Consider the following 21282-nt stretch of genomic DNA (forward strand, 5'->3'; position numbering starts at 1 on the left):
AGGGGTGTTTCAGGGCCAGCGTGTCGTACTTGCGCTTCTCTGCCTTGTTCCCTTTCTTGCATGCCAGCCTCTTCCTAGTCGTCGAGGATGACTCGTACGAACATAAGCACTGGTATCCTTTAGTTGAAAAAATATTTGGTGCTGATGGCGTCCCTAGAAAAGTGACATCACTGACGAAAGAGGCAATACCGCCTATACCGCCAGATTGGTGATCACCCAAATGGCCCTTCGGCAAGATGTCCACGCGAAATTTGAGATATGGCTATCCGTCACGTATGAACTCCATAGGCTGATAGTAGCCCGTGATGGCCTCCTCGTCTGCAGGCGTTTCGATAGAAGCCCTCTATTTGCCGTAATACTGGGGACCGCCGATTTTCTTCTGGTGTTTGAGTTGATGAATATTTGCTCCACTGCATTCACGGAGATGCTCATGCGCCAAGCTGGGAAAGTACATGGGGAATGTGGCTCCGTCGTGGGGTCCTTGACGGCCTATGATCCGGATCAACTACAAAAGGTTCATTTTTCGCCCAACGTCTCTTTTCTTCCATACCATCGCCCTGGCTGCTTTCCCTCCCCGTCTTCGTCATGTTTTCCTCCAAGCCCTCAGGCCATAGCATCGACGTGGACCCTTTCATACTCTATTCTCGCTCTTTACATGATTATACCCTTCATCTATGGACGGAGTCTAGACGGGTGGTCGAGGAGGAGACTCAGCGGGCTGAGATGCTGAAGGAAGCTAACGCCCAATCAGCAAAGGCTTGCAAAGGGCTTTCAACAAACTCTCAGCCCTCGCCTTCATTTCCCCCCTCATCTACGACATCGATGACTATGAAGGACAAGGAGAAAAAGTGAACTCAATTTCTGTTCCGTGGCGGCGTCTCAACATGTGTCCCAGTCATTGGTCGGTAGGTCTAGCCTTCCCCGGGTTCCTGGTCTCCATGGACTTAACATGAGTCATTCAGCCTCGAGTGACCCTTGCTTCGAAATCCGTTTATCACGCTATCGTGTTGACATTCATCCCCATCCTGTACTTAGCATTTACCCTGCATGACGCGTTATGTTCGACCCTGTATCTATACTTGATCTCCATGCGCATGTTCCTTTATTGTCACCAGTACTTTTTCATAGACATACCACCATCCTTGCTCCAGTTATTCTGTTGCTATAGAACACCTGCCGCGCGTTTCCACGGCGCTTGGAACTTGATCGTAGCTAGCCATGCGAATGATGTCGTACGATCGTCTGGATTGACTTCTCGTTCTCTCATGGGGGATACGGGTACGCTAGGCTGCGAAAAAAGTGACCGCGATAAGTGGCCCAGACTTGAACCAGTCAACAGTTATACGTGTTCGTCTGATCCGTTGACTGCCTGATCACACATTTTCTCAGGACTTTCCAGGACTCCGCAGCACCGTCATGTGTAGCGATGATCCCTTGTGCTAGAGGTTCCATCAGCCGGAGCTACTTACCTATCATCAGGATACATGAAAAATAAGTTAAGCGTCGATTCAAGGTTCAGGCTAAGGTTCAACGTAACTTAGAGCATAGATTAACTAAAGATGATTCAAAATCACTTTTGCTACATATGCACGGTTCAGGACGATATTGGGCGGTTCTGATTCTATGTTAGAACCTCTCCAGTGCAGTGCTTATAGAGGCTTTCCGTTGAAAGTCTATCGACGTGTGAAGCTCAACCAGAGTGCAATTCAATCTAACGGCAAGTTCATGGTTCTCTCTGGGTCCGTGGATAGTAGAAATAACTGCAAATAAGACTGCATATGGTCGCGTGAGCGTCTCTCAAAGCCAAAGAGTCAGCTGTAAGCAAATACAATGTGACTCTGAGCAACACAAATCGAAGAATTTGTGGTCAAAAATGAAAGTCGAATTACCGAGTTGAACTTGTTTGTATGAGTACTATGACGTCATAGAAAAATGCCTCCGCGGACTCTGAATTTAAAATTAAATGAACGACAGTGGCGCCACTCAACTTGTTCGAAATCTCCGAACACCTCTCCGAGTTCAACACGCTGGACCATCTTTTTTTTTTTCATCATTCTCTTCCCTACTAGCAGTCTCGCAATATCTCACTGCCAAAAGGTGTTGGGCAATCACATCAGTGGAGTCTAAGGAACCCGCCGCCTCCCGAGAGCCGGCAAATGTACAGCACCTGTTCCCCCACGTGCGCTGCAGAATCAGTACATGTATTGGCGGCCCTGATGCGGACCGAACAATCCAATTCACGAACGTTCGCGTCTCGTGCTGTCGGTTTGGTGCCAGCGAACAATGCGCCCCATCTATCACGTTGCCACTAAAAGAGGCAACTATCGTGGGATAGCTATTTAACTTGAGTACCACAGGAGCTGGCAGCCTGATTGTGCTCTTGTCAATATTCACAATGCCGGGATCACTTGTGCTCAGGCTGTCTCTACTAGCGATAATTTCAAAGGCCTTTGCGGGGGCATTGGAACAGACAACAGCGATTTACACGGCCCCAGGGGCGTTTCCAACCTCACTGTACTCGGAATATTACAATAATCCGACAGCGACGTCCGCCCAAGTCCAGCCAGTCATATCTGATGCCGTTACCGTGAGTTGACGAATGACATACGTTCATTGTGCACCATTGAAACATCACCTGTCAGAACCAAGTTTACCCGCCCGATTTGACAAGTCCTGACACAATTCCGGTCAATAACACAGTAGACCCCCACCCACTGCCACCCACCGCGTTACCCTCTAGATTACACGCTCAGGCTTTCGCCCAAATCCAGTCAATTTCCACGAATCCCATCCTTCGGAGACAATACCTGCGCACGATGCCAGGCTGGCCTGGAAATTGCAAAGTTTCTTGCTTTGGCTGCACCAGAGGAAGGTCCTGCATTGGCCGTCGAGCTTTGTGAGGCCTTTGATTTCACCACCTCCTGCTCAGCCACGTACAACATTCTGGGACTGGGGTCAGTGATTACCCAGGTCATCGCTAACGCTGACGTTGGGGGCTACGATGGACAGGTGTGTAGGCCCGAAAGCCGTGCTATATATAAATATCTCAACATCTTTCTAAAAAAAGATGCTTTGCTCGAACTTCCTGGGTCTCTGTGAACTTCCACCGACATCGGCCTTAAACTTGACGAATTGGTTTGCGAAGCCGAAACCAAACCCTCTACCTACACCCAAACAGCCCAGTGGAGAGCGCTTGAAAGTACTCCATATCTCTGACTTGCATCTGGACCCTCGTCAGTATTGAAAATTCTTATCTCCAGTTACGACTCATTCTAGGCCGGTGTCAGGATACGCAACGGGGTCTGAAGCGAATTGTACGTCGGGCCTCTGCTGTCGCGCAGACAACTCGAACGCCGTTAGTCCAGAAACGCCGCTGTTCCCGGCTCCTCGTTATGGCGCATTCAAATGGTAAGAATCATACCTGTTTCTCTGAAGATGGCTGCGGTATACCATTTCCACTAGCGATTCCCCATTCGCGCTTGTCTTGGCCGCCCTTGAAGCCATTCCAGTTCTCACGGAAACCGAGGAGACCGGCTTCGCTTTTTCTTTGTACACAGGCGACTTGGTTTCGCATGATAAAGATAACCAGTTGTCCCGGTAAATGTCAGGTTTTCGTGACCGGATGCCAATTTAACTAGTTATCTCTGTTCAGTGACTATACGAAGTGGACCGAGGTATGCAGCGTATCCATTGTGGCGAATGACTGCGATCGAGCTCGATAGGCAACTGTGTATGACTTGTTCAAGCGAATGTTGGGCAACGGGGCTGTCTACCCAGCACTTGGAAATCATGATAGCTATAACCAGTCAGTCGTTCAGATATCGAAGGCGACTCGATTTCTGACTCTTATAAACTTGGCAGAGCCCAAGATGCTCCCCATGCAATCGGGCAAGGTCTTGCGCAGCAATTCAGCTGGCGAGTATCATATTCCGATGTGCTTCCTGTGCCTTTTCTCACATATTATTCTCTTAGGAATTATGACCATGTTGCAGGTCTGTGGGAACACGAAGGTTGGCTATCATCAGAAGCCGCCAACCTTTCACGGGCACACTATTCGGCGTACATGGTCAATCGGCAGGACGGGCTAAGGATAATCTCTTTGAACACGGATTTGTGTGAGCTTTTGTCTTCAAGTTCTTATCTAGGCCGCTCTAAAAATATAACTTGCTCGTTCTAGGGTACAAGTCAGTCATTCTTCTATCTTCGCGCCTGCATCGAGACCTTGACCTATCTGGTTAGAGCCAATTATTTCAATTACATCAACCTCACCGATCCTGATGTTAGTGGGATGTTGAGATTCCTAACCGACGAGTTACAGGATGCCGAAGATGCTGGTGATCGAGGTATGTCTGCGCTTTGATCATGATGATGGTCGATCATCGGTAACGGTCTTATCTTTCCGTTCCGTAGTGTGGATAATCGGGCACGTTCTGAGTGGTTGGGACGGGTCGAACCCTTTGGAGAATCCAACCAATCTTTTTTATCAAATGTGATAGGTTGTTTCACCAATCATTCAATTATCATGTTGACTGCTTTATCATTAGCGTCGATCGGTTTACACCTCATGTCATTGCAAGTCTGTCTCATTTTTTCCTTAGTAGGATTGGTACCCTTTCCTGACAGTCGTCATGCAGATATTTTTTTTGGCCATACCCACGAAGATCAGGTCTCGGTACGTGATTCCTGCCGTTCCTCGTGCAGAACTTGACTGCGCGTGCCTAAAAAGATTTTCTATGCCAACAATGCGACGGACGCGAGCGCAGAGACAGCTGGCACGATAGCATGGATAGGGCCATCGCTGACTCCTATCACGAATCTAAACTCTGGTTTCCGTATGTATGAAGTGGACTCTGCTGTGAGTGGTGGCCGTCATATACTGGATTGGTTATTCATAGGAGGCATAGACATTCGACATTGTTGATGCTCATACGTCAGATTCTTCTTCTGGCTTGAACTCGGGTTTGGTCTTATTTTTGAATCTGCAGGTGGAGGAGTGATGTCAGCCAATTCACTGCCCTTGACAATCAGACCAATGAGGGCCCAACTTACCTGTAAGTGCATTCGCATGATTGTGTCAAACCCGGGATATGAAGACCTAATTTTGTGTCATAGATATGAATACAGTACTCGAGCAGTCTACGGTGCAAACATAACTTGGGGCCAGACTGACCCATTAAACGCGACGTGGTGGCATCTTGTTACGGAAGGTTGGTCTGTGATTCTTAAAGCCATGATGAAAACCTGAAATCATCATTGATAGCGATGGAAGCCGACTCCTCGCTTGTTACGGTAGGTTCTTCATGCCGTACTTTTTGGCTGGAACAGATCTAAATTCACGCCACGACAGACTTTTCACACGCTGCAAGGTAAAACATCCATCAAAACAGGTAGCTGCGACGAAGCTTGTATTGCGGCGACAATTTGCTACATTCGGAGCGGATCGGCGAGTATCGCAAAAGAAAATTGCGAGTTGGGCTATGGATCTGTGCAATCTTGAATGGTACGATACGGTAGACATGAGTCAAAGCTGTGTGTTACTATGTAAAAAGAAGGGAAAAAATATTGTTACATCGGGGCGGACCGGAACTAGACTCGGAGAGCACGGGAAGTGAGGTCGGCATGTATATATGAACGGATGGAGGAACTTGGACCCGACTTCTTGCCGACATCCCTTTCATTTTTTACCCTCGAACTTTTCGGTGCGAAGATAACGCCCACCCTAGACCTCGCCTCGGCAATTCTTTGGAGCTCGGGACCTAACAACATCAACCACGACTCAACTCCTCGACAGTATATATAAAGCAACGAACGCCGATAATGACCTTAGATTCCTACCAATATTCGCGCTCAATGTCTGTCTTACCAAACGAACTGTGGCTCGAAATATTCTCCTGGGCAACCATGCCAGAGGGCACCACTCCCTACGAATCCAACTACAAACCCTTTCGTGAATCACCCGCCCGTGACGACCGCGGTGTCGACCTCGAAGTGAAGGCTCTCGCGTCGAAGCTGTCATTGGTCTGCAGGGAGTGGCACGCAATGACAAAGGAGCTCTTGTACAAGGATGTTCTCATCAACCGTGGTCAGAATGCCTTGAAGAGCGTCCTTTGTCCCCACCAAGATGACCCAGGATATGGGAAGATGGTGAGTCACTCCATGGAGACGCCATGTACAGTCTATTGACATGGCGAAGGTCCGTCGTGCCGTGCTACCCTATGACAGTACCGTCACCGACCACTGGACCAGGGATCCTTCACCGTCTATCGAGATCCTCAAGCTCTGCAGTCGTCTCGAGGTCCTGATAAGGCCCCGAACCGTCCAGTATGCCATGCGCACTCTTGCATTCGAGTTCGACGCCGACTCCGTCGCACTTCCTTCATTGAAGCGACTTGAGTGGTGGCACAATAGCGAGGCTGAGCGCTCAGGGGGTATCAACTCCCTTGGTGCTGTTCTGCGAAGCTCACCCAACATTGCGTACCTCTTCATCGGCGGCGCTTCAGGTATGAGCTCCATCATGCTTGACTCGACACCGCTATGTCTTCCTTCTCTGGAGACATTGCGCCTCTTTTCGGTTGGCGGCTTCCTCCTCCATCAAATCTGCAATCGCTTGACGCTCCCTGCTCTATCGCACGTTGTCGTGGACAGTGTGCTGAACAACGGTGATCTCGAGGGACTCTGGGAATTACACGGAGAAACCATTGAATCTGTCGAATTGGGCCGACATCTCCGTTTCATGCTGGGTGACGAGATCAGCCTTTGTCTCGAACACTGCCCTCGCCTCGAAGAGATCAACTACTACCTCTTCTTCATCGCCCCTCCCCACTTCGCCGGTGTTCATCAGAACGTTCACACCGTCAGTCTCCATGCCGCTCATACTATGGCCATAGACCACTTTGACAAATGGGAGCACCTTGAAAAGCATTTCGACTTGCTCCTCGGCGATTCCCTCCCTGCGCTGCACACAGTTCGTTTATTCGGTGATTGGAGTGAAATCATGGAACAACCTCGCTTTCACCATCTATATCATGCGTTGATAGATCGTGGCTGCTATGTCGACCTTTGATTTGATGCTCATTCGCTCTTCCTTCCTACGATTTCATCTCTGCAATGACTATGCCCCACGTTTGTCATTTCGACGAACATCTACTCACGATCACCTATGCATACATATACTACATTGGGACTGACTGGTTTTATTGCTTACGGATAGATTACTTATAGAGGTTATTTAGACAGAGGGATCTCTATCCTTCGCAGGATTCACTAACATATAGATAGAGTTGTTGATCCATATATATTCTTGATTGTGCTATGAAAAAAAAGTTCTCAGCCAACTCGCCTCTTTCTCCATATCCTCCATAGTGCGAGGAGGCCGATTTTCATCTGCGTCAACCCGCATCAACTGGGACTCAAATTGCATCTGCTTGAGATCGGAATCTAAGGATGCCTCGGAACGCTCTAACTCTGGATATATCTCATCTTTGTTTTTTGAGAATCGGTCGCCATGCTCTTTTCGTGGCATGACATGAAAATGCACATGGGGGACACTTTGCCCCGCAGCCTTTCCATCCTGTGAACCAAATGTGTTAAATAAATGCCTATCGATGAATATTAAATACCTGGCAAGCTACGGTTAGTGCATCAGCACCATAGACGCGTTCTATCACGCGCCCGACACGCTGTACTGAAGTCATGAGTGAAGACAGTTCCGCATCTGAAACCAGATTTCAACGACCACTATGCTGGCTGAATGCAATTAAGTACCATTGAGATCTGTAAGGCGATGGACAACTCTAGTGGGTATAACGAGCACATCTAAAAAGTCAGTGAGTTTGGTGCAGCTCAGCCGAAAGACGGTGCCAGCTCACGTCCTGGAACGATGGGCTTCAGATTTACGATAGCAAAGGAGAGTGGAGAGCGGTAGAAGGCTTGTCTAGTCACTTCAATAGTAGAGAAAAGCAAGGAAGTGTTCATTGGCACGTCTCGTGGCAGAAATAAAGTGGAAACGTGGTGGTGGTTGTAGGCGAAATTTCCTCGGGGTTTGCTGACGGGCCGCCCTTCCGGTGATCGGATGCCTTGAATCTCCTTTTCGTCTCCTCCCCCTCAAGTACTCATTCAGCTCTGGAGGAAACCGGCAAAACGGATTCTCTTGTAATAGAATCATGGTAATTTTCTTACTTGAGCATGATGTCTCAGTCAGCATTACCCACGACCCTCGTGGAATGGCGACTTATAAGCCTGGAAGTCATGGAAGTTTACATCCCATTGTTCCATCATGGCTAAAGACTTTACTGTTGCTATCGTAGGAGGCGGAATGTGTGGGATCGCCTGCGCAGTCGGTTTATCGAAGTCCGGTATTCGAGTTGATGTATTCGAAGCAGGTGTACGTTGGAACAGCAAGAAATTGACCATATGGCTGATATAATGATTTACTAGTCGAAATTCGAAGAGGTAGGAGCGGGCGTTGCATTAGGTATATATTGTACCTATTACTGTTTTGTAAATGCTGCTCTACTGACACTGCACAGGTCCTAACGCCTTACGAGCCCTCAAAGGGTTGGGATTATACGATGCTGTCTTATCTCGCTCGGATACTAGGAGCCCTACTTTTAGACATTTCCTATTTTTATCCGGATTGGATGATCATAAGGTCGTCTATGATGTTAGTAAGACTTCTGTATATGTCCCTTACTGCGCTAACATGACTTAGTATCCTATAGCGTCCGTGGATGACTTGGGGCTCGCCATATACAGACCTGTGTTCTTGGATGCTGCGGTCGGTCTTTTGGATCCTAATACTGTCCACTTCAACAAGCGTTGTGTGTCCATTGCATCGACGGAAAGCACCACGACGGTCAATTTTACGGACGGAACAAAGCACGAAGCCGACCTGGTAATTGGAGCTGATGGTATCCGAAGTGTAACAAGAGATTACGTCGTTGGAGATGGCGTACAGAAGCGTTTAGAGTTCACTAATACAATCGCGTACAGAGGCCTCATTCCGCTTGAAGACCTGAAGGCAGCAGGGCTACAGACGGAGCTTTCCACGCGCCCCGTTGCGTTTGTCGGATTGAACAAAGTAGGGTCGGAGCTATCTTTCTCTTGATACTTTCCATACTCATAGCATTTTTAGCATTTCATTATTTATCCTATTCACGGTGATAAAAGAGTACGCAGTAACTCAATCCATGCAAATCTAGAAGGTGACCGTGTCTTAGATTAACGTGGTCGTTTTCGTGTCCAAGAAGGACATCCCTTTTCAACCTGCGCTTCCATCTCCGTGGGTAGTTGCAGCCTCAGATGGGGAGCTCCAGGACCACTTCCAAGCATGGGGTCGCGATGCCCGCATAATTGTGGACCACATGAAAACATCTAGTAAATGGTCTATACACACTCTGAACCCTCCCCTTGTAAACTACTATCGCGGTAGGGTAGTGTTAGTTGGCGATGCTGTGAGTGCCTCGATTTTTCTTCACTCTGTTCATTCTGTGACGCCCACTAGGCACACGGTATGCCGCCCCATCTTGGGGCAGGCGTTGGCCAGGGATTTGAAGATGTGTTTGTGCTTTGCGAATTACTCAAGAACGATCAAGTCACTAAGTCAAATATCGAGGTAGATATTTGAATTCTATTGTGTCATGCTACGATAACAAGTGTTTTACAGGACGCACTTCAGGCTTATACAGAAGTGAGGTCGCCGCGTGCGAATGGTGTGATCGAGCGGACCATCGAAGCCGGACAAATCTATGAATCATACCAACCAGGTATGGAAACGCAGGAGGCGAAAAAATTGTCCAATTTATGGGAGCCAGTTTGGCACCACGATCTCGATGCAGATGTTAAAAGAGCGATAGAGATGGTTTCAAAGAATATCCAAGTTTTCTAAGGGGCTATATATGCATGTAACGGTCGTTGCCTATCAATACAATTTTCTATGCTATGAGTGATACTAATACACGATACAATTATAAGAAAATGTGCCTGCAAGCTAGAAACGGGTCGGCCTATGGGACCGACTTAATTCAGCGTATTTTTTCTGGTGCGAATGTATATGCGCAACCGGTGGGGGGGAGAGGCTATTAGATGCCTGGAGCATCTCGTCGATATGCCTGCCATCCGCCAATCCGTATGTGTATTCCAAAACGGCCAATTCCTTACATTGTCCCGCTTGACGTGCAAAAGCGTCCCTCGTGTCAACCAGACGCGGCATGGCATTCGGGCACTCGTGAAGTGCCGCGCTAGCAAAGTCGACGATGCGGATACCGTCGGGTGTGGTCAGGATATGGGACGAAGGCTTGACATTCCCATGGACAATCCCAGCTTGGTGAATTTTGCTCATCGCAATCATGATTTTGCAACTGGAAGAAAGCTTCAGTGAGGGGAGTTGTTCGTAGTAGTGCCAAGAAACAAACCTATAGTCGGCATGCCTGATGTTTGTAATGGCACAGTGTTCCAACACGAGACAACCCATCCTCCTTCCACCGTTATTGGTGACGAATAGTCCATAACACTTGGGGACGACAGTGCCTTGCAAAGCTCTCAGGTGCTGATTATAAACTTTCCCTTCCCACTGGAGGAAAGACAATTCCGTCTCGGTGCGCGCCACTTTGATAACGACAGGGGTGGTAGGCTGACGTCCGGATGGGCCCATGGAAGCGCGAAAGACGCGCGGTCGGATACTCTCGCAACAATGAATTGTGAATTGAGGGCTCGTATCGGGATCGACGTGACCTTTGAAACCATTGACGGCATCCCAGGACCACAGTTTGGAAACATGACCGCGTTCAAAGACGACTTCGATCGTGCTGGCTGATAAAAGCGGAGTCATGATGAGAAAGGGCGTTCGTGAGCAGTGAGGAATCAACAAATGCTTTAGCATGACTTGGTTATATACCGGTGGACCCGCCACTCAGCAGACTGCCACTAGACACCTTGCTCTTTGGCGCCGCTATGAATTCCATTGTGTGCACAAAATTCGTCGGAGGAACAATATACAATGAAGGTGTTCGATGATGGTGGCAGACAAGATCTGTGAACCAATGTTGAAATGCCGTAAGTTCAAGTCATGCAAAGAGGAGCATCAATGAAGACAGTAGCCGAAATAGGTTAGGAAAAGGTGGCTACATGTTCGAATGGCTTCGACAAGAACCTTTGTCTCGGTTGGAAAATATAAGTAACATCCAATCGGAAAGTCCATTGTCATTTGATGGTGAAGGACAACCCTTCAAAGAGAGATAGCAAGGAAAGCCACCGAGACTGAAGTTCTGTGCGAGAAGGTTGAACATATCGGTAGCCAGGACGCCCATCAAAACCGCGCGAGCCTCGAGGCAGATAAAGTCAAGTCTTGATCACGTCGAATATACACAGCCACCATCGTTGATCTTCAACCGACTTAACTTGATTATAGATACAATGTTCCTGATGAGAATACGCATGCCTGCCCTTGAATACGAACAACCCCTTTACCTTTCCCCACTCTGAGCATTCCTCCTCGTTTGCTAACTTGTGTGGCTGCCCCCAGTTCTTCCGTGACGTTCTTCTTGTTGAACCAATATGGTGTCAGCAAGCAGTGGGCAGCACCGCAGACGTGGTCTTCCCCAGAAGCGAGGATAGCCGGCGCGAACATTCGTGAAACGAAAATCTCCTCTCCTGTCAAAGACTCCGTAGTCAGTATATTCGTTGAGCAACCAGTCTCTCTCTATGATAGAATGTCGTGATCAAAGAATGTTACATTGGGGAAGAAAGGACGAACCAAGGGATTCACATTGATATCAGATTCCTTGAGATCCTCCCTTGCATCTACTTCAACGAGTAAGGAATTTCGGAAACCCTCGCCTCCCTTGCCGATGAACTTGATTTCGACTTCCCTACCAAAGGCACTATGTACCAGCTTTGACAATCTCTCTCCCTCATCTGCTCCAACCTCTTCCACCGTTGCCAGTGGAAGCTGGATCTCGTTGAACCCATCTCCCGCTTTGATAGCTCTCATCACACCACTGGCCGGTGTCTCGAACTCGAGCACCGCAACCTCGCTGGGAACGAGGTCGTGCTTCTCGAAAGCAACCTTTGCGGAGGCGATGGTTGCATGTCCGCAGAAGGGTACTTCCGTTCCCGGTCCTACGATGTAGCGTATCCTGAATCTGAATACTCTCGGATCTGTAGAGGGTGGGGCAGGAAAGAGGAACGCAGCGGCGGGCTGGTTGAGATTGTCTGCGATTTTCATCAGAACATCATCGGTGATATCAGGCTTGTCGAGAAAGATGACGGCAGCAGGATTCCCGCCGAAGGCATCATTAGAGAAGGCAGACACGAGATAAAAGGGAAAAGAGCGAATCATCTTCCTTTCGTTCAAAGGAGAGCGGGAGAGGTTGGTGTTTATTTTCTATGGTATGCAATGATTCAACGCAAACATTTATCGAGTCATCAAGTTAGTATCGGCCGATAGTATTGCTTCAAATTGGACAATTCGGAGTTGGTGAAGGATTTGATTGGACCCACCTTGACAATAATATGCCCTCTCGCACTTGTAAATTATCTCTATGTAGACGATGCGAGTTTTTTTTTCTCCTTTCGGAATGATAAGACGTTCGTTTGTTTGACGCCGTTCTTTAAAGGGTCGCACAGACGGTCCGAGCAAACAATAACTACGTGTAATCAGCAGGGTGTCGAGGTGGACATAAGCCATTTTTATCGCCGGCTGAGGCCTTGAGGCTTCGTTGCTATGTGGTGAGTTTAACCCGCATATGCATCGTATACCCATAAAAAGCTGTTGAATTACTGCTAATTACTGCTGTTGTGAATTAATTATCACAGCATTCAATGCGCAGCAGTCACTGAAGAGAAATCGCAGTCGGAGGGCAATGTTAAGTTTCACCGCCACATTCAGCGAGATCCATCTCGGGTGATGGCGCAGCAACCAAGATTGGGTCGTTCGATCCGTAATTGGCAGCGGCTGTCATTTCTGCCCATCGGCTGTCGTATTCTCGCGACAGATAAAATTCAAGAAAAAATTGAAACATCAAGATGGCGGCGAAAAGAAGGATTCTTGTGAGTTCGACGTGAAAATCGAGAAGGAGGCGTGACCGTGACGTGATGCTGAAACAGATCACGTGCCACGGAGAACAGCCTACCGTCCGGACAACCCTACCTTGTTCCATCTCCCCTTCGTTCGCTTCAGCCATGCCTCCACGCGGAAACGAAGGATTAGATTTCACGCCCATTCTTACTCATTATCTTTTTCTCTTCACATCTGTCTTGTCCCTCGTATGTCTTCCTCTTTTTTGTTGATACAAGCATGCTGAGAATTTCTGACATTTGTAGATTGCATGGTTTGTTGCATTTATCGGACAGTGTATAGCAACGGCGCAAAGTGAGTATTGGACCTTGTGGTATTTCAGCAAGCTCTTAACGAGTAGCAGTTTCCAATGATGTGGTCAACACACAATGGTTCGGAATATTCCTCCAACTTTTTTTGATAGTCGGCGTCCTGTACACTCTCGCCAGCGACTCGCTCGCCATGCATCGCTTCCAAATATCTGTCTTCGGTGCAATTGCCATAGTGTATGCCGTTGAGGGTGTGCAAAAGGGAATCTTCGCTTCGGCCGGCTCCTTAAATGCCATGGGCGCTGGCTGGCTCATCCTCGCGATAGTGGACATCCTCTGGGTCCTCTATTTCACCTCTGAGGAAGATTCCCTTGCCTTGCATATCTTTAACTCCCTAGGCACAGGCGGCCTTACCCCACCATCACGGCGGCGCCGCACTCGCACCCAGAATTCTGTGCACAATATGTCTACAACCAACGGCTATGTGGCCAACTACGCCTCTGGAGGCGGTATTGGTTCCCATGATGTTTACAAGACCGCAAGTGGCGCAGGAAGCGGTAACTTTACCGCAGGTGTTAGGAGTCAACATAGTTTTACTGCTCCGACAGAAGGAGGGGGGAAGAGCATCGGAGGAGGAGGAAGCATAACAGGTGTTACTAGCACTGCAGCGCCAGGTTCCATAGGTGGGGGAGACAACAACGGTCCCAATTCCCCCCTCATGGCTGGTGTTGGTGCTGGCAGTATGAGCGGACCTCCGCCCACCGAGCCCTCAGAAACAGCTGCCATAAAAGCCAAGGCGCTCTATGCGTGTAGGTTTACCACGCGCTCATTACTTCAATGTACTGACTGTTGAATCCAGATACCCAATCTCCCGACGATCCAAATGAGCTATCTTTCTCCAAAGGCGAAATTCTCGACGTCCTTGATAAACAGGGCAAGTGGTGGCAAGCCCGAAGAGCAGATGGCACAACAGGAAGTATGTCGTACGCTTTCCTACCTTTCGTTCTTCATGTTGATATCGCTTTTTCAGTCGCCCCATCAAACTATCTGCAGGTCATATAATGATTCAACGGCTTTCTCACGCTCTATACGATCTGTCTGTTACGCCCACATACTACATGCATGATCCTATGTAATTTCTCGGAGAACCTTTCTATGCAGTGTGCTCCTCTATTCTCCTTCTCAAAGTGTAAAGCACCGTCTTCCCATATTTTGTACCGCTGATCTCGTATCGCTGATTTTTGTTGTGCTTTCTACTTTTGTTTATCTATTGAGATACCATTTACTCTATCAGTTTCTTCGTGGAGACAGCGACGTGTAGCACTCAGAAAAAATGATGGCGAGATCATTCGTGGGAAAAAGTACATAACATTGTGTCTGTTGCTTCAATGATACAAGATTCGCCTTCTCTGTTATCTCCCAATATTATACTAGATTGTATATACTAATCATCGTCTTCTACCGCCGACACCGCCGCCAAGTATGACAAGTTTGTTGCTCTTCTTCCTCCTTCCTCCAGGTGCCTCCATTATTCCTCTGCTCCAGTTCATGCCAAGCTGCGTCAAAGTCCCATTCATCGTCATCGTCTCTCCGGACATGACGCTGCGCCACCAAGGTCTTGTGAAGGGCTCGAATGAACAGCAGATGCAAAACTCCGAGAACCCCATGCCCCTGGATTTACAGATTCCTGTGAGGGTAACGGAACCTCTTCATGCGGAGGCGATGCCGGTTCAACGTTGACCACGGTTGAAGAGATTGGCGGAGGACTCGTCCAAGTGGTGAACGAATGTTGCATTCGCCTCTCGCGCTCCCTCTCTTCGGCTCGAGCTCGTGCGCGATCATCCTTCTTGCCTTTCTCCCTCCTTCTTGATGTGCGCATTTTCAACGCACCCTCAAAGTTCTTCAGTCCTTCTGAACCAACGACGCCCTGTAGATCAGCTTCGATGAAAACAACGTCCGCGCCTTCGGGCATGTGGGCGAGATATTTACACCGTTTTCGCAGATCGTCGTTGACGGAGCCCTCAGATAAGGCTTCTACGCGAATGTCGATGGTGTCGGGAAATGATGAGTAGCTCTTAAAATGGGAGAGTAAGATCCTGATGTCTAGGGGATGAAGGAATAATGGAAGTCCGGACGCAGCCTGGTAGTAGTAGTACGTTGACGTCGAAGGTGGTGGCGGGTTCACATTGCGACGTTGCTTGGGGACGGCCTTGGGCTTTGGAGTGTCCGGGACCAATATGGAAGAAATCGTTGGAGAGCTGTTCGACCTCAGGGCCAGCAGTTCCTCCGGGACATCTGAGTCAAGCGGTGTATTTACCTGCTCAGCTTGGCGACGCGAATGGAGGCCATGTCGCACTTCAAGCTCTCGTAGTCCAGCGCGCGCCTTATCTATCTGCTCCCGAAGGATCGGGTTGTCCATAGCCATCGCTCTTGCTATCTGATTCTTCACCTTTAGTTCGGCACTGTCAATGAAAGACACGCCCAGGTCGTCGTTCATCCCCGCTAGTGTGCGCCGCTCCATTGCCAGCTCATCTAAATCTTGAGTCAGATCTGAGACGAGATAGTCTGGAGTCGCAAGCATGAACTTGGAGTAATTGAAGACGTCCGGTAGGAAATGGAAGGGGGCTTGATGTGGAGGAATAAGCTCCGACGGCCAGGTGCGTGAGCGGGGCAAGTGCCAGTGTTGTAATCTGAGGCCTCTGCATTAGTCGGAGTCGCATCGTCGAACCAGCGCGCGGTGCTTCGAATGGATTGTCTAGGATGGAAGAGGAGGACGCAGACGACGATGCTCCGCCGTTATCTTCTGCAGGCTCCAAGGAACGGCCCATCAAACCACTTGACACTCTTCAGCTGCTTGTCATTGACGGAATCAAAGCAAATGGGGCATCGCGCCCACTTGTTCTCAGATGTACTGAGATAGTGAAGAATGCAGGGGTAACAGAAGACCTATCTTGTCGTCAGTGAGATTCATGGAAATGGAAATTGTCGTACATGGCCGCATTTTGTCATACGTGAAGCTGTCGGTGGAGATAGACATATAGGGCACGTCGTATGCCCTTCACCACCCTGACCAGAGCCCTCACCGCCAGATGCGGCAGCAGCAAGTGCAGATGATCGAGGAATGATAACCTGTACGATATCATTCCACTGGAAGAAACTAAGGCGGCATTAGCTTTCTGGATGACAACTGCAAGTACAGAACTGACATGTCTGGATCAGCAAAGTGAACCGTATAATCTCCCGTGGGATTCATCACGAAACGATACTGTGCATTAACAAATCCTTGAAAGAACCTAGGTCATCTGCGGGCAAATGGAGCTTGGAGTACTTACGTTCCTTATTCCAGACGCCATGGTGAGTACCACCAGTCCTTCTGCTTCTCCTTGGTACACTCAACGGAGTCTGGGACTGCCTCGGAGGGAGAGTGAAGTTGAGGAGATGATTCAGATTGACTTGGGAATGCCATCTTGGATGCACGCTTGGGAGGTGTCGCCTGGGATGCAGAGAAGCTGGTCATGGGGAACGTCCGTATCGCTGTCTGTCGTTGTCGCTATTCGTCGCTGTTGTTGTCAGTGAGCGTCGGTGGTTGCAGGCTCCCTGTAGTGGGAGTTGACCACCTAGTGCTTCCCTCGGCATCGTGACTCCATATCTAGTAACCACGTGCGTGTCGGTTCCGTCATCTTTTACTCAGTTACTCAGATTCTCTCCATGATTTTTCATATCTTGTTCTCTTGCTACAACTATAGAGATATCCGATATCCATAGCAATATTTATTTGAGTACCTACCCAGCAAAGGCTCAATGTGAGAGTGCCGAAACATTGGGAGTCCCGACGCGTGACAAACAGCAGCAAATTCAATTTACCTTTCAACCACCATGGCAAAAGGCAAGAGTGTCAATCCTGCTGATGCTTACCGTAAGCCCTATTTCAACAATAATTCATGTCTACTCATTGCTGCAAATATTCTAGGTAAGGCTCTGCGCAAAAAAGAGCTGAAAAAGGCAGGCCAAATAGTCCTGTTCTGTCTTCAATTGACTAAACGGTTTGCCATGCAGTAGAACAAGGCCGATCGAACCAAGAAGCGCGACTTTGCCCTGGTCAAGAAAGATACATTTGGTCGGCATCTTTGCTTCCCGTCTAACAGCAGAGTTGACATCTCAGCCAGATTTCGAGGATGAAATTGCTAACCTGGAGGCCCTTCCTACTCCTTCATCGTCGGAAAAGGCTCGACTAACGGAAGCCAAGGCTGAACTAGAGAAGATTAATCAGAAGAAAGAAGAATATGTCAAGGAGCACCCCGAACACCGTCGACTCGTCTACCGGCCTCGGAAACAACAGACAGATCCTGATAAACCTGAGGAGGAACTCGTCTTGCCTACTCGGAATCTTTTCAAAGCGAATGGACTTCCTCGACACCCGGAACGGAGTATATACTATGACCCAGTTATGAACCCTTTTGGTGTCGCTCCACCTGGCATGCCTTACCGTGAACGAGGCAAGTGCCTTTTCCATATTCCGGGGCACTCAATTTAATTCCTGTTCAGACCTATTACCCGGTGAAATTGATAATGAGGCTGAAAATTCGGAAGGTAGTTTAAATCTCTTCCCTGCAAAGCTTGTTTGTTCATGCTACAGTTGCAGATGACGACGACGTTGTTATGCCAGAAGGTCCACCTCCAAAGCCAGAGGATGCAGTTGACAGTGATGATGACATACCCATGCCAGAGGGCCCACCACCAGGTCAAGAGTTGCCTGAACAGGGTACATCTGATGAAGTTCCCGTCAACCCGCCACTTCCGCCAATGCCGCCACCACCAATGTTACTAAATAACTTTGGACCTTCAACCTCCTTCCCTCCTTTTCCTCCCACAGGGTTCCCTGGTTATATGGCTCCTCCTCTAGGTGTACCTCCGCCGCCGCCTAGTTATGCTATGCCTCCGCCACCTCCAGGGTTCTTTTCTCGTCGGCAGCAATCTGCAACAACCTTGCAGGACCCATTGTCATCTGTTCCGCATCAAACATTCCAAGGCCATCGTGCTCAGGTTTTAGCGCCCCCGCATCCATCTCTACCCCCGAAACCTCGGCCGGAGGCCTCTCCGTCTGCGATAGTGTCGGCCGAGCCTCAACTGCGTGATTTGAAGAAGGAAGCTACATCATTTGTACCCACCTCGCTAAAACGCAAGAAGGCTGCTAGCGCGTCGGCATCTGGGAGGATCAATGCTGCGCCTGGTGTTGGTGACGTTGTTGAAGGAGAGATTTCGGCTCGGCCGGACTTGCTCAGTGCTCTAAAGGGTCAGTTTGGGCCCGCCCCGAATAATCGGCCTGCTGCACTACCCACCAAAGAAAAGAGTGCCGCAACAAAGACGAAGGACGACTACGAGAAGTTTGTTGAAGAGATGGGAGATATATTGGGACCCTAGTAGATGTTTGCACATTGAATCTGTACAGTAGCTGCAACGGATGAATTGAACTCATGTGAAGCTCGGATATAAGTCGGCCTTTACAAACCCAGCGATATCATTCTAGCCGAACCGGCTTTGGCTCGGCTGACCCAGGGCGTATAAAGCACCACCATGTTACAGGATTCACTTATCTGACTCGAACCATCAGCATGAGTGCGACGTCCACTATTCTACTTACCCCCCGGCCCTATGCCAATCTAGCAGGCTCATTTATTCTTGTACCACTACTGCCAAGCCCCAAACCCAAAAAAGTTTTCCCAGCGGAGATATGGGACGAAGTCTTCAAATGTGTATTAGAACAGGAAGACGGCGCAGGCGCTGCTATGGACCCTTGTCAAGACGAGTAGAGGCTTCATGGTCAGTTGCTGAGTCACGCTGGAGCTTGGCATAATTTCTCACTCGCGTTATTTTTAGGAATCTGCGCTTCCTCTCGCGTATCAGCGCGTTCAGATATCCACTGTCTCCAAGCTAGAAAAATTCTACACTACATTGTATTCTGCAGATCAAAAATGGGACTCCATTCGTAGAATTCCCTACTCGGCGCCTGGACGATGGGTCCAGGTACTTGATCTTTCCAACTTGACGTTTACAGGGCATGCACAAGCGTTGCTTCTGGACTCGTTGCTCACTCAGTTGTTCCCTTTGACGCCGCTTCTATCCCACTTCTCCATCAACCCTGCTTTTACTCTCAGTTGCCGCGCACTGACGGCTCTGGGAGACAGGGAAGGCGCGATCAACCTGAAGTCGTTGGAAGGAATAAGTCATGTTCCTACTGCGTCTTTGGCTGATTCTCTGACCGAGGAGGAACCCATCGTCAAGCTGCTTCGAAACTGCCCGGCCTTGCAAGAACTTGAGGTCGTCGGCGGAGGCCTTGACCCTTCGGAAGCGGAATGGTCGTTCAAGCCGACGGAGTTATCCGTTTTGCAGTCATTCAAGCCCTTATCGTTACCTAACCTTCGCATTTTGACATTGCTATCAATTCATTCAGGTTCTCTTCTGCACGCCTTACTTCTGTCGCCACTCCCCGCACTATGCAAGGTAACCATTACCCCGTACGATGATATCCCATACCCATCTTCCCTGGTGTCGCAATTCATCGCAACCCATGGGCCTAATCTTCGTTCGTTACTGTTATTCACACCAAAGTCCTGGCCTACAAGACTGCACCCTTCTCCTCGGACATTGTTATTAACATGCCCGAAACTACGGCATCTATCACTAGAACACCCGTTACCGTCGCTCCTTACGACAGAGCCTCATCAGCTGCAATATCTATCTATACCCCGTCCAAGTAGCCCTTCCTGGGAAATACTTGTCCGTCTTCTCCAGCAATTGCCTAATCTATGTGCTGTAAGAATCAGGGACGTTCGGTGGCTCCGGAAAGGAATGAACACTAGGGCACAGGAGGCAGGTGTACAAGGTGAAATGAAGGAATGGCGCCGAAGATTGGCGCGAAGAGGTGTTAAATTACTGGACACTGATTGGAAAGATATCGAGGTGTGATATTATACCGTTTGATCTTATGTTTTTTTACTTACCTATCTACTCCCTACTCCTTGTATTTGTGCGGACTTAATATGCTTGGCTCTGTAGTGTTGTAATCTCATGTACATTTAATCACATTAACTAGGAAGTTTCCAATCTAGTACATGAAGACTTCTCAGAACACCCTTCACCTCCAGGTAGTCAGGAATCGTCTTCCTCATAACGAAACCGTTCTTCTCAAATACTCTAACGCTTCCTTGGTTGCCTTCAAAGGCGGTGCCAATTATACGACGGACCCCCATCCTGGGTATTGCCCAGCTTTCGAGGAGTGTTGCGTACACGTCGGTCATTATACCCTTTCCGTGATGACTGGACGAAAGATAGCCTAGACGTGGTAATTAATTAATAGCACACTGGCTAGATGAACCCAAATGAGCGTACTTCCTATAGTCCAGAAGGTCCTGGGGTCCCCAGCAGGCCTCGAGACGTTTTCCGCCAATAGGCGGTCTTTTTCTCCTTGGCTAATTTCGGAGCAACTTGTTAAATCCATCCATGGACATCTAATGATGGTCGCATTCCCGATGAATGCGTCCGTTCCATCTTCGTTAACCTCGCGTATGTAGCTTACTGGACAGTCGTCAACGATCCGGAGTGATGCCTCGTCTCGTGCAGAATCTAACTCGTTGAGTACTCTATCTGATAATGACTTGACGTGGAGAAGCCAAGAGTCAGCGTGTTCTTGATGAGGGACAGTTAGTCATGCAGCGATCTTTTCCACCGGCATGCATACCTTGGAGATAAGGATACGGGGGACTCTTGAGCCACTTGCAAACGTGCTCGTCATTTAGCACTTCCATCAGAGCGGACGCGTCCGTCAGACGTGGTGGCGTTAATATTATGTTTGGGTGTGCTTTCAGGCGAAGAAAGGGCTCGCCATGAGAGTTAACCTCTAGGGGATACAACTGGCGGTTCTCCATGATGACTGCTAGCAGCAAAACCTCTTCTGATATA

General features: G+C 48.8%; 12 protein-coding genes across 12 annotated transcripts; 7 read left to right on the forward strand and 5 right to left on the reverse strand.

Moving 5' to 3' along the window:
• Positions 1–879, forward strand: EV420DRAFT_960806 (uncharacterized protein). The gene is made up of 2 exons (XM_060484162.1): positions 1–94; positions 158–879. The coding sequence occupies exon 2, from the start codon at positions 221–223 to the stop codon at positions 728–730; it is 510 nt and encodes a 169-aa protein (XP_060336520.1). The 5' UTR covers positions 1–94; positions 158–220; the 3' UTR covers positions 731–879.
• A 1516-nt stretch (positions 880–2395) lies between these two features.
• On the forward strand, positions 2396–5497 carry EV420DRAFT_1637606 (Metallo-dependent phosphatase-like protein; the record flags this gene model as incomplete). The annotated part of the gene is made up of 19 exons (XM_060476733.1): positions 2396–2587; positions 2704–3009; positions 3068–3233; positions 3288–3408; positions 3463–3597; positions 3653–3674; positions 3723–3805; positions 3862–4115; positions 4178–4184; positions 4240–4343; positions 4411–4489; positions 4545–4576; positions 4635–4672; positions 4727–4855; positions 4905–4930; positions 4986–5051; positions 5113–5207; positions 5261–5289; positions 5348–5497. The coding sequence occupies 19 exons, from the start codon at positions 2396–2398 to the stop codon at positions 5495–5497; spliced, it is 2034 nt and encodes a 677-aa protein (XP_060336521.1).
• A 353-nt stretch (positions 5498–5850) lies between these two features.
• EV420DRAFT_1262991 (uncharacterized protein) lies at positions 5851–7063 on the forward strand (the record flags this gene model as incomplete). Its single annotated transcript, XM_060467147.1, has 2 exons — positions 5851–6144; positions 6194–7063. 2 exons carry the CDS (start codon positions 5851–5853, stop codon positions 7061–7063), a joined length of 1164 nt encoding a protein of 387 aa, XP_060336522.1.
• Positions 7064–7186: 123 nt separating this feature from the next.
• Positions 7187–8070, reverse strand: EV420DRAFT_961051 (diadenosine 5',5'''-P1,P4-tetraphosphate asymmetrical hydrolase). The gene is made up of 4 exons (XM_060484163.1): positions 7869–8070; positions 7765–7815; positions 7620–7714; positions 7187–7570 (listed from the first exon to the last, which is right to left on the reverse strand). Exons 1-4 carry the CDS (start codon positions 7972–7974, stop codon positions 7310–7312), a joined length of 513 nt encoding a protein of 170 aa, XP_060336523.1. The 5' UTR covers positions 7975–8070; the 3' UTR covers positions 7187–7309.
• A 205-nt stretch (positions 8071–8275) lies between these two features.
• Positions 8276–9937, forward strand: EV420DRAFT_1719680 (uncharacterized protein; the record flags this gene model as incomplete). The annotated part of the gene is made up of 8 exons (XM_060479741.1): positions 8276–8383; positions 8437–8473; positions 8529–8662; positions 8711–9079; positions 9134–9169; positions 9219–9452; positions 9503–9613; positions 9665–9937. The coding sequence occupies 8 exons, from the start codon at positions 8276–8278 to the stop codon at positions 9884–9886; spliced, it is 1251 nt and encodes a 416-aa protein (XP_060336524.1). The 3' UTR covers positions 9887–9937.
• A 16-nt stretch (positions 9938–9953) lies between these two features.
• On the reverse strand, positions 9954–11382 carry EV420DRAFT_1514545 (uncharacterized protein). The gene is given in 3 exon segments (XM_060471825.1): positions 9954–10307; positions 10320–10747; positions 11175–11382. 3 exon segments carry the CDS (start codon positions 11304–11306, stop codon positions 9989–9991), a joined length of 879 nt encoding a protein of 292 aa, XP_060336525.1. The 5' UTR covers positions 11307–11382; the 3' UTR covers positions 9954–9988.
• On the reverse strand, positions 11141–12502 carry EV420DRAFT_961303 (uncharacterized protein). The gene is made up of 2 exons (XM_060484164.1): positions 11753–12502; positions 11141–11698 (listed from the first exon to the last, which is right to left on the reverse strand). Exons 1-2 carry the CDS (start codon positions 12335–12337, stop codon positions 11402–11404), a joined length of 882 nt encoding a protein of 293 aa, XP_060336526.1. The 5' UTR covers positions 12338–12502; the 3' UTR covers positions 11141–11401.
• Positions 12503–13139: 637 nt separating this feature from the next.
• On the forward strand, positions 13140–14686 carry EV420DRAFT_1514553 (uncharacterized protein). Its single transcript, XM_060471826.1, has 5 exons — positions 13140–13263; positions 13321–13369; positions 13419–14132; positions 14183–14299; positions 14354–14686. The coding sequence occupies exons 1-5, from the start codon at positions 13180–13182 to the stop codon at positions 14383–14385; spliced, it is 996 nt and encodes a 331-aa protein (XP_060336527.1). The 5' UTR covers positions 13140–13179; the 3' UTR covers positions 14386–14686.
• On the reverse strand, positions 14687–16976 carry EV420DRAFT_1514554 (uncharacterized protein). Its single transcript, XM_060471827.1, has 8 exons — positions 16801–16976; positions 16656–16775; positions 16530–16605; positions 16315–16480; positions 16165–16269; positions 16052–16133; positions 14925–16020; positions 14687–14859 (listed from the first exon to the last, which is right to left on the reverse strand). The coding sequence occupies exons 1-8, from the start codon at positions 16838–16840 to the stop codon at positions 14772–14774; spliced, it is 1773 nt and encodes a 590-aa protein (XP_060336528.1). The 5' UTR covers positions 16841–16976; the 3' UTR covers positions 14687–14771.
• EV420DRAFT_1627201 (WW domain binding protein 11-domain-containing protein) lies at positions 16960–18810 on the forward strand. The gene is made up of 6 exons (XM_060476033.1): positions 16960–17239; positions 17294–17325; positions 17383–17440; positions 17490–17819; positions 17869–17913; positions 17960–18810. Exons 1-6 carry the CDS (start codon positions 17200–17202, stop codon positions 18742–18744), a joined length of 1290 nt encoding a protein of 429 aa, XP_060336529.1. The 5' UTR covers positions 16960–17199; the 3' UTR covers positions 18745–18810.
• A 22-nt stretch (positions 18811–18832) lies between these two features.
• Positions 18833–20454, forward strand: EV420DRAFT_1514565 (uncharacterized protein). Its single transcript, XM_060471828.1, has 2 exons — positions 18833–19076; positions 19201–20454. The coding sequence occupies exons 1-2, from the start codon at positions 18936–18938 to the stop codon at positions 20287–20289; spliced, it is 1230 nt and encodes a 409-aa protein (XP_060336530.1). The 5' UTR covers positions 18833–18935; the 3' UTR covers positions 20290–20454.
• On the reverse strand, positions 20409–21279 carry EV420DRAFT_1302194 (uncharacterized protein; the record flags this gene model as incomplete). Its single annotated transcript, XM_060468411.1, has 3 exons — positions 21067–21279; positions 20713–21014; positions 20409–20656 (listed from the first exon to the last, which is right to left on the reverse strand). Exons 1-3 carry the CDS (start codon positions 21246–21248, stop codon positions 20409–20411), a joined length of 732 nt encoding a protein of 243 aa, XP_060336531.1. The 5' UTR covers positions 21249–21279.
• Positions 21280–21282: the final 3 nt, after the last annotated feature.

This window comes from Desarmillaria tabescens, assembly GCF_030435595.1.
Source record: "Desarmillaria tabescens strain CCBAS 213 chromosome Unknown EV420scaffold_5, whole genome shotgun sequence".
Lineage (NCBI taxonomy): Eukaryota > Fungi > Basidiomycota > Agaricomycetes > Agaricales > Physalacriaceae > Desarmillaria > Desarmillaria tabescens.

What these genes read in the sequence shown, in the direction of transcription:
- EV420DRAFT_960806 (XM_060484162.1), top strand. Translation starts at nt 221, where the DNA reads ATGGCCCTTCGGCAAGATGTCCACGCGAAATTTGAGATATGGCTATCC.
- EV420DRAFT_961051 (XM_060484163.1), bottom strand. Translation starts at nt 7,974, where the DNA reads ATGAACACTTCCTTGCTTTTCTCTACTATTGAAGTGACTAGACAAGCC. An exon ending in GAAGCCCATCGTTCCAGGAC is followed by an intron (nt 7,816 to 7,868) that starts GTGAGCTGGCAC and finishes CTGACTTTTTAG; the next exon opens with ATGTGCTCGTTATACCCACT. An exon ending in TCGCCTTACAGATCTCAATG is followed by an intron (nt 7,715 to 7,764) that starts GTACTTAATTGC and finishes ATCTGGTTTCAG; the next exon opens with ATGCGGAACTGTCTTCACTC.
- EV420DRAFT_1514545 (XM_060471825.1), bottom strand. Translation starts at nt 11,306, where the DNA reads ATGGGCGTCCTGGCTACCGATATGTTCAACCTTCTCGCACAGAACTTC. An exon ending in GACTTTCCGATTGGATGTTA is followed by an intron (nt 10,748 to 11,174) that starts CTTATATTTTCC and finishes TCCTGGGATGCC; the next exon opens with GTCAATGGTTTCAAAGGTCA.
- EV420DRAFT_961303 (XM_060484164.1), bottom strand. Translation starts at nt 12,337, where the DNA reads ATGATTCGCTCTTTTCCCTTTTATCTCGTGTCTGCCTTCTCTAATGAT. An exon ending in ATATCAATGTGAATCCCTTG is followed by an intron (nt 11,699 to 11,752) that starts GTTCGTCCTTTC and finishes ATTCTATCATAG; the next exon opens with AGAGAGACTGGTTGCTCAAC.
- EV420DRAFT_1514553 (XM_060471826.1), top strand. Translation starts at nt 13,180, where the DNA reads ATGCCTCCACGCGGAAACGAAGGATTAGATTTCACGCCCATTCTTACT. An exon ending in TCACATCTGTCTTGTCCCTC is followed by an intron (nt 13,264 to 13,320) that starts GTATGTCTTCCT and finishes TGACATTTGTAG; the next exon opens with ATTGCATGGTTTGTTGCATT. An exon ending in GTGTATAGCAACGGCGCAAA is followed by an intron (nt 13,370 to 13,418) that starts GTGAGTATTGGA and finishes AACGAGTAGCAG; the next exon opens with TTTCCAATGATGTGGTCAAC.
- EV420DRAFT_1514554 (XM_060471827.1), bottom strand. Translation starts at nt 16,840, where the DNA reads ATGACCAGCTTCTCTGCATCCCAGGCGACACCTCCCAAGC. An exon ending in CCAGGCGACACCTCCCAAGC is followed by an intron (nt 16,776 to 16,800) that starts GTGCATCCAAGA and finishes GGCATTCCCAAG; the next exon opens with TCAATCTGAATCATCTCCTC. An exon ending in TGGCGTCTGGAATAAGGAAC is followed by an intron (nt 16,606 to 16,655) that starts GTAAGTACTCCA and finishes GGTTCTTTCAAG; the next exon opens with GATTTGTTAATGCACAGTAT.
- EV420DRAFT_1627201 (XM_060476033.1), top strand. Translation starts at nt 17,200, where the DNA reads ATGGCAAAAGGCAAGAGTGTCAATCCTGCTGATGCTTACC. An exon ending in CAATCCTGCTGATGCTTACC is followed by an intron (nt 17,240 to 17,293) that starts GTAAGCCCTATT and finishes CAAATATTCTAG; the next exon opens with GTAAGGCTCTGCGCAAAAAA. An exon ending in GCAAAAAAGAGCTGAAAAAG is followed by an intron (nt 17,326 to 17,382) that starts GCAGGCCAAATA and finishes GCCATGCAGTAG; the next exon opens with AACAAGGCCGATCGAACCAA.
- EV420DRAFT_1514565 (XM_060471828.1), top strand. Translation starts at nt 18,936, where the DNA reads ATGAGTGCGACGTCCACTATTCTACTTACCCCCCGGCCCTATGCCAAT. An exon ending in GGGACGAAGTCTTCAAATGT is followed by an intron (nt 19,077 to 19,200) that starts GTATTAGAACAG and finishes CGTTATTTTTAG; the next exon opens with GAATCTGCGCTTCCTCTCGC.